At 46.2% G+C, this 12,347-nt stretch overlaps 1 protein-coding gene across 2 annotated transcripts in view; it reads left to right on the top strand.

Annotated features, from left to right (window-relative positions):
- VPS41 (VPS41 subunit of HOPS complex) overlaps positions 1-12,347 on the top strand; it is a 1,668,740-nt gene that overhangs the window by 831,207 nt on the left and 825,186 nt on the right. For both annotated transcript variants that reach the window (XM_069613279.1, XM_069613280.1), the window contains one exon: positions 9,302-9,368. In XM_069613279.1, the coding sequence (XP_069469380.1) occupies positions 9,302-9,368 (67 nt within the window). The remainder of the gene's footprint in view (positions 1-9,301; positions 9,369-12,347) is intronic.

Genomic DNA, 12,347 nt, shown 5'->3' with positions numbered 1-12,347 from the left:
AGAAGATCGTGAGTGGTGCACAGTGCTATGCATAGTCCCAAAACAGTGATTGAGGGATGTGTATGACGAGTGACTGTTCGAAAACACCAAGGATGAGGGAGATGTGTTGTTTGAAATTTCCATATATTGCCTGATAATTATAGAGCACAGAGAAGTACCCCACATATGTTCCTTGCCAAGACAAGACCACAGGACATAGAGGGAGGTTTAGAGAAGGTGCCCATTGTTATGGACCAGTAGCCCCCACGATGTAGAGCTGTTGCAGGGCATAGGGTCGGTTTGTATCAAATTGAAACCAGGTGCAGTGTTGCCCAGAGTAAAGCAGTATCCTATGTCAAAAGAGGCAGAGGAGGGGATATATTACACTATTATAGCTTTATGGAACAGTTCATAATGTGGCCATCAGATTCATCATGTAACACAGCTATATACACTGTCAAAAAAGTGAAAGGGTCATCTTGGAGGATGGTTCAGGACCCCTCCGCGTTAAATAACATTGTAGAGGCAGAATTCCCAGTGGTCCCCACCTTTGCTACCATCCTATGCAACATCCCCACAGAAGCCACTGATTTTACTGTAGTAGATCTCAAGAATGCATTTTTCTCTATCCCATTGCACCCCGAGTGCCAGGCCATCACAGCATTTACTTATAGGGGCGCGAGATTCCAACACTCTGTTTGCTTTAAGGGTATTGTGAACCCCCTAGTATTTTTTTACAGATTATTACAAATGTCCTTATGAAACTTACTAGTACAGAGCACAGCCATTCAGCATGTAGATCGCCTTCTGATCTGCGGCCCAACAGAAGAGCAATGTAGAAGATACTCAGTGTAACTTCAGTATTGCCAGCAAGAACTTGTAAAACTTGGACAGATCATATCATCAGCAGGGAAAAGAGTAACACGAGAAAGGGCAACAGCAGTATACCACACACCACAGCGAACCACAGTCAAACAGATGCAACAGTTCCTAGGCTTATAAAACTACTGACCAGCGTGGCTATTTGACTATTATACCTACATCAAACCCCAATTGCATGGTTTGAAGGAAGTACAGAAAGTTAAGGGACCCATTGTTTGGAACGATAAGATCCACTCATTTCAGGAACTTTAAAATGTGATCAGTAATGCGCCCGTTTTAGCAACACCAGATAACAAAACATAATTCTTCCTGTTATCACATTCTAATGGCCAAGTGATGACAGCTGTCCTCATCCACGAACATCAATGGGACATAAGCCTTTGGCTTATTACAGTGGGCTCTTTTGACCCAGTAATGCAGAGATATTTCCCATGTGAGCAGGTTGTAGCAGCCACTGCCTTTGCTATACAGAAATCCTCCACCATCGTTCTGGAATGCCCGGTCATTGTATATGTGTGGAGCATTGGCTTCTTGCGCCTTGGCTTAAAGCGCTATATAAATTCAATAAACATAATAAACACTAAGTTTTTTCAATATTAGGACAATCAAAATCCACTCGCCGCACAATAAGCATCAGGGTATGAGGTAATTTTGTCCAACTCCTCCATTCACATTGTTGGATGCCACACTGTCAATCACGCAACATTCATGGTAGAACCTGTACAGCCAGATTACATAGGGCATGATTGTGCTACAAATGAAGAGATTACAGATGACACTATCCACGTTTGAAAAGACACTCATGGAAGGGAAGATACTCTTTGTTGATGGTTCATCGACGATCGATCAGGGCACTGGAAAAAGACACACTGGAGCAGCATTGGTAAGCCTTGAATCAGGAAGCTACTAGGTGTTTGCAAAAGAACCACTGCACGCGCAATATTCTGCACAGGCAGCAAAGCTTGTAGCACTCATAAGAGCATTAGAACTATCCCAAGGGTGTCCTAATACCATTTAATCAAATTTAGCATATGTCACCTCTACAGTACATACAAGTCTATCAAGATGGCATAGGAGAGTAATCAAACAATCAGACGGCACACCAATGCAGCATGCAGCTCTACTCTCCCGGTTAATTGATGCATTAGCACACCCTACAGCAGTGGCAGTAGTTGAGAAGGCTGCCCACAATAAACAAAGGCCCAATTGCTTATGGCAGCAGTGCAGCAGAACTAGCAGCAGCACACTGACAATGCCAAGCCAATCCACAGTACACCCAAGGAAGTGTTACAGCAAGTAGAACTCGTGGTTCCTTACAATGCAATCTCTTTAGCCCAAATTATCGAACTACAGACACAAGCTCCCCAGCAGGAGAAAGGGTTATGGACAAACAGAGGATGTACATTGTTCCCTACACATCTAATATGGAGACAAAATATGTCAAGGAAACCGGTTATGCCCCTAGCAATACTTAGTTTCCCTAGAGCAGTTGCACTTCCCTGCACACACATACAAACAGTATATTGCAGCGGATTTACTGGAAGAGTGGTCCATTCCAAACCTTAAAGCACATGTTGATGATTTCATATCCAGTTGTACCATGTGCAGTGTATACCGTGGGTCACACACTCAGGAACCTGAACGCCACATTGTCTCACCCCTCAGGGCCTTTTCAACACGTGCACATTGACTACGTGGACAGGGTTAACGGGTGCAGTAATGTGCGTTATCTAATTGTTGTTGTTGTGCTCATTCTCCATATGGCTTGAAGCAGGTAACTGTGTTCACCCCGATGCCAAATCGACTGAGCCTTTACAAGTATCTCGTCAGTTGTTAATAGAAATCATCCGTTTGGTGTTAAGTGTGCTGGTCTTCAATAGTCAAGAAAACCACCAAATGGAGGGTATGCAGGAAAGACTCAGTTACACATGTATTTTTTATGCACATGCAGTGTTTAGCCCTGAGGACGGACCTCTGTCCGAAATGCAATCGCTTTCATATTATTTTTCACTTCATTGGATGAAGAAGTAAATACTGAGTCAATCTTTTTTGTTCTTAGAAATCATGATTTACATTAGAGAGAGAATATTAGGTCAACACTAAATACTGTACATACACAGATTTTTACGGTTTGATTCAACTTGGTTTACGTGAGCACTTTGTAGGCCCGTGGCGACCGTGGACCTTTTGCTTATATGTATTTACTACCATCCTGTAGAGGAACATGTTCTGTAGCCAGACTACAAGCCCCCATGTTGATAATCCCAGATGTTAATCTCACAGCAATCCGCAAACACCCAATGACCAAGCCTGTGTACTTAATCATCAGCCCGTCAGGCGCTCTTTGAACCTGCACTTTTGCCGCCACAGCAACTACCTGTTCCAGGACTGCATTGATGACCTTAATGACACACCTAAGGAATATAACATTATTTAGCAAAGCAGAAACATTTTTTGCATCATTTTTTGCACCTGGGATACAAACGGTGGCCAATGCCAAGTGGCTCCAAATTACATGGTGCGAAATGATAAAAATGGTTAATGAAACCAAACATGGGCTGAAGGCCATATGGGAAGAACTGAGTGATTAGGCTGACCACTCTTCAGAACCACTGTTTTAGATTTACTAACTGCAATGGAAGGCAGAGTTTGAACATCCTGTTGTACTTGTATACCTTCCAACAACACAGACAATGGAACTCTTACAGAGGCAACACATGCAGTACACAATTTACACACCACAATGGAGAAAGAGGGTGCAGTGAAAGAAAATTACTGGTTCACGTCGAATTTTTCATGGGTGCCCTCTTGGATGAATAATATTTTCAAACTGATGATTCCTGTTCTTGTTTTGCTGCTTGTTCTTTTTTGTGCTCGTCAACTGATTGTGGGATGCTCCAAGAAGATGATGTTCAAAACAATGCCCTTGATGTCACTCACGCTGGAACCTCTTAATGACACTCCCCTTTTGAAAAATATTCACACACAAACGGAACAATGGACTGGCGAGGATCCACCTCACATGGTTAGAATAGAACTACCAATTGGTCCATTAGGAACACGATTCGAACACCCGAATGACCCTGAAAACTATATGGAAACTTATTTTGATTGCACAGGGGATGGGGATTACTGGTTTTTACCATGAAGCCCTGATGAATGTGCAGGCGATTTGCATGATGTCAGTAAAGCGTGGGCACCAAAAACTCCTTTTGACAAGATGAGAGCGGGATGTAGTTAATTAACTAGAGGGGGGAATGTTAATATGCAAATGCAATGTACTAAACGTAAAAAGTACAGGCTGCGAGAATACTAAACACGTGAGGGCTTCTGCCATTTTAATGTTGGCATTGTTGCCATTTTGTTTTAGTGTGTTTGCCATTTTGAATTAGGCCTTGTTTCTGCTGCATCCAAGACAATTTTTTAAGTTGCCGAGTACGTGGCTGGATAGCAAGTATGATTTTTATGGAGTCATCACTGATCCCCAGCCTGAGATCTCTTCCCATGTGACCAGGGGATGGCAGATGCTACCAGATCCTGGCCCTGGGGGTTGGTATTATGAGGGAGGATCACATGGGAGGGAGACGGCTGTTGGGGAAATGTGTTGACCCCATCAGGAGATATCCAGTATTTCTTCCCTTTTAAATGAAGAACCTATAATTCCTAAATTCCTGATGGTATGTTACTATACAAATCCCTTTCGTTGTAAAACCCTAAAGTCCCTTCCTACCAGACATTCTAGACAACTACCATGTTCACCTCATATGTACATAACATACACAGAACACCTCCTGTCTCTGATGGTTTTGTGCTAACCAAAAATCCCAGACAAAATAACCCCAAAAGCCCTATGCATTTTATGGACTCCAACTCCCATATAACCTCAAGTACTGGGACGAAGATGAAGGATTTAACATGGATCAGAAGAAACACTAAACTGAATATGCAGACTAGTTGTTATGAGGATGCCCAACTATGTGGGACATTTGAAAATGGTGTTTGCATTTATCAAAGAGGGAGAAGCCGAACGGTGACGGAGAGAAGAGGAATGGAGGCAGAAGGAAGCAGGGCCACAGGAGAAGGCAGAAGCACGAAACGGATCATGCTGGTGGGAACAGGTTTTCCCAAGCTGCTGCTTGCGGGCAGTGCTCACAGAGATGTGCTACGCCATGAAGGAAGCCGCATGCACTGGAAGAGGACCGCTGATGAACCTGCAGCAGCGAACAAGCTACCGGTCAGTGGTCGAAGTGTACGAAAAGAAGTAGTGGAACTATGTTCCCTGCTGGCCTGTACCCACTACCCACAAACCCCATCTTCACGTCCCTTCCCACACACAATACACACCACCAAACAGTTGCACATGCTGTTTAGGGGAACATTCAGTGCAGTGCACTGAAAGGGCAAGTTTCAACTTCTTCCTCCACTTTTATTTTAAAACAAAACCATTTCGGAACAGTTTCTTTTTAAAATGAAAGTATAGGAGCTGTAAAAGGTAATTTAAAAAAAGTAGAGGAGCACCGTTCCCGCTCATTTCGACCAATGCTACCGGTAGCGCGGTCGAGTATTGTAGCAGCAGGCTTACTGGCGGATGAGTGCAGAGTCGGCGGAAGAGCTGAGAGGAGGTCTGCATAGCGGAAGACGCCATCCTGAGGTGAAAGCTTCACTGCAGTAACGTGCCACGGGTTGGAGACAGTGCCAGATACCGGTGAGTCTGCCCATAGATGTTTAGGGCCCTGGGGCATTAGTACCGGCATGTGAAGCTTTAAGAACTGATTTTGAATATCGAGTAAGCAGAAAACAAGGACATGATTTGCCCAAGTCCTCGTGTGTGAGATGTCAATATGGGGAAGGTTGGACCAAGTATTGCCACAAGCCAATGAATGTTAATGAAGGAATTAAAAGACAAAACTTGAACAAATCTCCAGGGGATCTGCAGACACCAGAAATGGATTCCTGGCAGGGGAGTGTACCAGGTAATCCATCTAAATTACCCATAGTTTACAGACATTGTGAACAGATACCTGGCAGGAGAGCATTCCAGGAAATCTGATTAACTCACTAAAGGCTTCCCAGCAGGGGAGTATACCAGGAGGTTATCCGTAAAAAGTGATTGTTTTAAAAGAGGCACTTTCATCTTAAGAAACTTCTTTCATCATCTTCAGAAAATACTTTCAACATGAATTATTGTTTGGAAAAAGGCACTTTTGCCATCCTTAAGAAGTGGCTGCTTAAAAGAGACCCTTTTGCCATCCATGAGAATTGGTTATTTGAAAGAGACAATTTTGCTATCCTTAAGAAGCCATTATTTGAAAGAGACACTTGTTGCCATCCTAACTGAGACATCCAGGAGAAGGAACCCCCCCTCCCTCTCGGATCTAAGGATTATTTTGTTGAATTTATCCATTTGGTTTTTTGAACATTTTTCACCAAACGTACAAAAGAGACTCTTTCCTTGCACTTTTAGTTAAATTTAGTGTGAGGGTCAGATTAATGTTTTCGACACAAGGACAGTGTATATCATTTTGACGATGAGACACAGAAGGCTCTTTAGTGATAGTTTCCTAGGTAGGGAAACTCTATTTAAGATAGGGACAGATGAGCCTAAATCCCACCCTTTCCTTTTAATAAAGGTGTCTGATGTTGAAAACACTATCACTTTGTGTCTGTCTCTCATTTCTGACCCCTCACACAAGGCAGTGCAAATATCAATCATATTAGTTATTGTTTCAAAGATGAGGTTTCTGTTATCCTTACTCATGAAGCCTTTCCCAGAGAATCTGAGCACATGGAATAATAAAATTGATTTATGTCTTTAGCATTAGTCAAATGGAAATACAATAGTTGCAAAAGGCATGTTCTGGTGTGAACTCGGCCTCGGGTTGAGGCACTGCAGATCAAAAATTGTGACTGCTTCCATTATGGGATCAATAGACTACTGTAATGGTAATTATCTTGGTCAACCTGAACGCCTGTTTAAACGTCTTCACATCCTTCAAAACTCAGCACCACGCCCTGAATGCCCCTAGTCTGGCTCGCTCTCATGATCTCCCTTGCCACCTTCACTGGCTCCCTGTTAGAAGCAGAGCTACATTTAAAATATTTTGTATTGTTCACCGTACCACCCACTTCACCGGGCTGAGTTTCTTCAATCCAGACTCACACCCTACCAACCGAGCAGACTCCTCCACTCGGCAAACCAATCATTGCTGGTCATCCCTCGATTTCAGCGGGCTCGTGCTGGAGGAAGTTCTTTCTCTGTACTTGCCCCTACACTGTGGAATGCCCTCCCTCTACAGATTAGTGGAATTTCTGACTTCACCTCCTTCCGAAAACAGCTTAAAACATTTCTGTTCTAGTCCCTGACTCTGCAGCCCCCACTCGCCTTTTCAGCGCCTTGACGCCTTTCTGGTCTTGCTGCGCTCCATAAATCCTCTTACAATACAATACAATGCTGCCAAAATACGGAATCAGGCTTTGGCTCTACTGCCCTTTAGTGAAGACTTTGGGTGGCTGACTTCATGGCAGAGTGCCTCGGTAACACAAATAATACAAGACATTACTTCTTGAAAGTAGGGCCTCTGTTACATGTTTGTACATGAGGATCTCTTTCCCAAGTGAGATGAACGTCCTGCAAACTAACAGTTTCTGTCCTTGGCCTAGCTAGAAGGATGAGTAATGGGGACAGCAACATGTATCAATGGGTTAGTTGCAGAGATATCTTTGACGGTGAGGAAGCTGCAAGGTCTGGGAATGGTCTAAGATAGCAAGAAATCTGGTGTCAATGGAAAGGATGTTAGTGTATCTACTATTGTTGCCACAAGGTGCTGATTGCGCTCCTTTCCCAATTGCCTTATTGGGTCATCTGCAGGGGGATGGATTTGGAATATCACATGTAATGTACTAACCAATAGAGTAGGGTAATGTATGTTGTTATTTAGGTTTGTAAATGGTGAGAGCCAGTAGGAGAATAGGAATTTGCATTTATTTAATTTTTTGAATGCATTGTAATTTGGTGGTTTTTGTCTATAAATACTGTAGCCCGATGTGGGCGGGTCGAGAGTTCTCAGCCTGATGGTCACTTGAGACTGACTGACCTCCCGGCCGATAATTGAATGCATTAAAAGTGTTCTTTCTGCAATTTGTGCACCTCGTTGATGTTGCCTGGATTTATTGGAGTCAAACACTGCTTGATTAACCACCACTCGACCTGCCCTCAGCCACACACCTTTCCATCATCTCTGTGCTGGCTGGGCTTAAGCCTAGCCCCTTTAAACACACCTCCTAGCTCCCATTGGCCTCCCTGAGTATATTCGCCTCCCCTGTCATTTCTTTTTAGCAGGGAAAATCCCAGTTCATTCAATGCTTGGTCTTCAATACGTTAATCTGGTTCCAGTCTGTTTTGTTGTGTTTTGCCCAGGTGCATTCTGGGAGTTGCATATCTGAACAGACAAGAGAACTCTGCCCAAAAGTGAAACGGATAGGCATTATGGAAGGGGCAGTGGTACAAGCAGCCATATACAATGCATTATCCGTGTTGGCAGGAACAAACCAGCCACGCCCCCCCCCCCAACTTCCTCAATCATCAGTGGGGTAGAACCGTCTCTGATAATACAGCATGGTTGGCCGCCTACCCCAGGGTTTCTGTCCCACCCCTCCACCAAAAGGCGTATGACCCTGATCCTGTCACAAAAGGCAACTAGCAGAGCTGATAAATACTTATTCATTATCCCATTCTGCCCTTTGCATGCACATATAAACACATATGAAACACACACAAAGGGACCTTGTGATGCTTCCTCAGCACTTATTTCCCTGTAATTCATACCCTGCGCACCATCCCCATCTTCACTTTTCCCCTTCTTATGCATTTTATCCTATCCCACATTGTGTATTCCCACCCTCACCTGTGCTCTCATCCCAATGTTATTTTTATTGGCCATAGACTTGTTTCTAAAGCTTCCCTTTGCCTGGACCTGGATCATTAGTAATTAGAAACAATATAATGCCTTTGCAGTTTTAATTGCATTTTTGAAAAATGTATGGTTGGAAAATAAATTCCTGTGTCTTGTAATTTCTTTAATTCCTGGCATTATTTTAGGAACTTCAGGCTCGATTAGCTATTTGGTGTGGCCTGATATTTATTATTTTTTCCCTATGAATGACAGATGTTTTTTAGAGTTTTTTTATAGTATTTTCTATGGCTGTCATTTGATAGCCTTTTTGTAGTATTTCATATGGCTGTCATTCTTCTTTCATTAAAGTAAAGGACTTTCTATTTACAAGTACACTTAATTTGTTGTCAGTGTCCTAAACTAGTGTTATACCATGAAATCTGGATAATCCATCTGTGATACTGCTGCTCTCACTCAAAGCTTGGAACCATAATATTGAGCAAATTTGTTCAGAAATAATGTATGCCTTGTTTACATTTCTTTTCCAGATCTGCTCAGTGAAGGAACGCCATGCCAATGAAATAAGAGACCTGCCAAGCCGCTATGTCGAAATAGGTACAGAGGTTCACTAAGTGTAAAATATCATCGAACCTTTATGATTAATATGCAATATGCTCAACCACATGTGACAGTAGGGGGGTTTAACCAAAATGCTTTTTGTCGATAGTGGAGCATTTGTTGGCAAAGGCCAATGCTTTCACTGTTTGCTGTTGTAATGGATTCTTTCCTCTCATGGATTCCTCATCTATGAAATCTCAAACCCAGCACAGCTGTTCACAGTAAGCTTTTCCTCCACCAGTGGGAGCAGTACAGCCCTGCATCTGCTCAGCCTGATGCCACTATGTGCCCCCTCTGGACATGTCGGTGCACGTATATATTGAGGCTCTGTGCCCTTGACTTCAGTTCCTTTTTTCCACGCACTCTGTTCACTAATCGGGAACACGTTTGTCAAGAAAACGTATTTCGAGGGGATTGGGTCCTCCGACGTATTCCAGATCTATGACAGTAATCACCACAGCTGTGCTGCTTCGGAAAATTTTCTGTATCCTGTGTCAATGACGTTGATGCGCTGTCCTCGAGGACCTCCTCCGACAGCCGACGTCACCCGATGTGATAAATAGGACGCACGACGCCCGTAGCCTCAGTTCCGTTTTTTCCGCAAACGTGTTCGCTTCGTGAATCTCGGTACGCCTCGACTCTTTGGAGTTTGTTGTTCATCTCGGTTCTTCAAACCTGTTTGTGTACGTTTTCTTCGTGAAGATGTCTACCTCGTCTTCCACACCGTGTCCGGGCTTTAAGAAGTGCAGGGACTGTGGGTCCAAGATGTCGTCACAGATTCGCACGACACCTGCCTCTGGTGCCTCGGGAGGCCCATGACACGGATGACTGTCGACTGCCAGTCGCTCACGTCGAAAGCCTTGCAGGAGCGCAAGAAGTTATCGGTAGATAAGGTGTCCAAGCCCCGGAAGTCGAGGTCTGCAGGGCTTTCGATGGACGACTCGAGGGGCGACTCTCCGCGTCGTCGTCGGAAGTCCAGTGGGTCTCGGTCCCGGAGTCGGTCTCGCCACTCCTCTGCCTCTTCGAGGCACTCCCGGAAGCTCCGTCATCGGTCGCCTTCCCCGTCCTCATCCGAGGGCTCCACCCGTCGGGGGGTCGCTTACCCCACCAACCATGCAACACCGGAGGAATGGGCTTCCTTCTGGAAGAAAATGTTGCCGATTCTCGAATCGCAAGGCACTGGTCCGTCCGCGCCTCCTAGTGGGGTTGGTCATGATCAGCCAAGAGACGCCGCTCGCACGCCTTCGGGCTCGGGTGGTCTTCATGATTCGCGGGAAAGGTCCTGCTCGGACAAGGGGAATCGTTCTCGGCATGCCCGGTCCAGGTCCCGGTCCTCGACGTGCTCGATACTGCGTGAACCTGTGAAGTCTTTGAGGAAGACATTGACGCCTGTGGCGCCGAGGTCGTTGACGGACTCCCTCGAGGCTCCGCCTCCGAGGAAGTCGTCGGCACCCGGGATGTCGAGGGACACGCTCGGGGCTCCGCCTTCGAGGCCTGTGTCGACGCCGTTGATGCTGTCGATGCCGCGTCTGTTGTCGACGCTAATTCTCTCGACTTCGGCGCCGATTCACTCAACGCCTTTTGGGGCTGTGTCGACGGGGGTACCCCGTGGCTCGGGGGAACCACCTAGGAAGGCTCTGGCCAAGGTCAAGCATGGCTTTGGTTCCAGTTCTGTGCCTTCTTACCGCCATCTGGAATTCATTTCAGAGGTGGATGAGGACTCTGATGGTGGCATGGTGCCTTACACAGTGCCTGACGAGATTCTCTCGGGCCGTAGCCAGTTTGAGGACCTGAGGCAGTCCCTGCATGATGCTAGTGGGCTGGACACCTCTCCGGAGGTGGAGTTTTGTAGGCCTGGCACTCATGCCGATTCTTCGTACCGGCGACTTATGTCAAGGGTCTCTGAGTACTTGGGATGGTCTGCTCCCCCAGGGGAGTTTGTTCAGGATGACCTTACGGATATCCTCGACATTGGTCCACCAACTGACCCGGTACTGCCATTCCATATGGCTCTGCAAAGAAGGGTGGCAGCGGCTTGGACTGCTCCGGAAAGTCTCCCGGCAGTGAGCAAGTCTTTGCTGCGAAAATACCGCCCAGCCAGTAGTGACCCATGCTACTTGTCCAAGCACCCTACTCCGGAGAGTTTGGTGGTGCAGGCGGCTATGGCCCTGGCAAAGCAGGCGTCGTACCCTGCCATCCCTCCTGATAGGGACGACAAGTGTTTTGACGGCTGGGAGAAGAAAGTGTTTTATGCTGGGGGTATGGCGCTTCAGGCGGCCAACTCCATTTGTGCCTTGTCTCGTTTCACGCACACTCTGTGGAACTGTTTCCTTGGCGGCTGAACATATTCCCGAAGGGGATGAACTGGATGGTTTCCTTGCCATGGTTCAGGATGGCAGGGATGGTATGTGTGAGGCCGTTCAGTCGGGTTTGGACATGGCAGATTGAGCAATAACCGGTCCATGGCGGCGAGCACCGTGATACGCAGGTTTGCGTGGTTGCAGAAGTCGGGGTTTGCTCCTGATGTGCATTCCCGGCTCCTCAACATGCCCTTTCATGGGGAACATCTTTTTGGCAGCAAGGCTGACGAGAGCCTTAAGAGTTTGCAGACCTCCAAAGCTGCAGCGAAGTCTTTGGGCGCTGCAGTTCGACAACCTCCGACTTTTCGTCGTAGGGGACAGCAATGGAGGGGAGGTTCCTTTCGTTATTACTCATCCTTTGGTAAAGCGAGAGGAGCTGCCAGTCAAAGGGGCCACCGTAGGAGTGCCAGAGGTGGGAAACAAGGTACTCGAGGTGCCAAGGCCGCTCGGGCTGTTGCCTCTTTGCCATCAGGTAACGCCGCAGCCGCTTCAGCTCAGTCATGAGGCCATGTCCCATGGTTCGCCGGTTGGGGAAAGGCTGGCGCAGCATCTTGCAGAGTGGCGCGCCATTACTTCAGATGTGTGGGTTCTGGAGATCGTAACCCACGGCCACTGC

The sequence above is a fragment of the Ambystoma mexicanum genome, chromosome 5p (assembly GCF_040938575.1).
Source record: "Ambystoma mexicanum isolate Mex_15411 chromosome 5p, UKY_AmexF1_1, whole genome shotgun sequence".
In the NCBI taxonomy this organism is placed as follows: Eukaryota; Metazoa; Chordata; class Amphibia; order Caudata; family Ambystomatidae; genus Ambystoma; species Ambystoma mexicanum.
Note: the sequence above shows the minus strand (reverse complement) of the source record. Positions and strands in the feature narration are given on the sequence as shown.